Source organism: Buceros rhinoceros, unplaced genomic scaffold (genome assembly GCF_000710305.1).
Source record: "Buceros rhinoceros silvestris isolate BGI_N320 unplaced genomic scaffold, ASM71030v1 scaffold35356, whole genome shotgun sequence".
NCBI lineage: Eukaryota > Metazoa > Chordata > Aves > Bucerotiformes > Bucerotidae > Buceros > Buceros rhinoceros.
The window spans coordinates 1646-1931 of record NW_010417479.1 but is presented as its reverse complement, the minus strand read 5'-3'; the positions used below and the strand labels follow the sequence as shown (position 1 = coordinate 1931).

Below are 286 nucleotides of genomic sequence, written 5' to 3'. Positions count from 1 at the left end.
TGCGGGCCGGGGAGGCAACAGCTCCCCCGGGTCCAAGGAGGACGGCACTGCTGAGGGAGCGGCCCTGGGCAAGTGGACTCGAGGGGCCAGCGAGGCCGGGACAGAGCTGGCTCCTCAGGCAGCGCTGGGTGAGACCACGGGAGCAGCTTTGCAGCTCATCCGCGGGTTACACCACTCCCTCCTTCCCCATTTCTTGCTCAAAGCCATTCTGGGGGTGCCAGTGAGTTGGGAGGGTGTGGGAGGAGCCCCGCACCACGCACGGGTTGGACCAAAGCCGTGGCCCAAC

General features: G+C 67.5%; 1 protein-coding gene across 1 annotated transcript in view; it reads left to right on the top strand.

Moving 5' to 3' along the window:
* LOC104495273 (chromosome unknown open reading frame, human C19orf35) overlaps window positions 1-286 on the top strand; it is a gene marked incomplete at its 5' end in the record, with an annotated part of 1914 nt that overhangs the window by 443 nt on the left and 1185 nt on the right. The window contains one exon of the mRNA XM_010138222.1: window positions 38-165. Coding sequence (XP_010136524.1) covers window positions 38-165 — 128 coding nt within the window. The remainder of the gene's footprint in view (window positions 1-37; window positions 166-286) is intronic.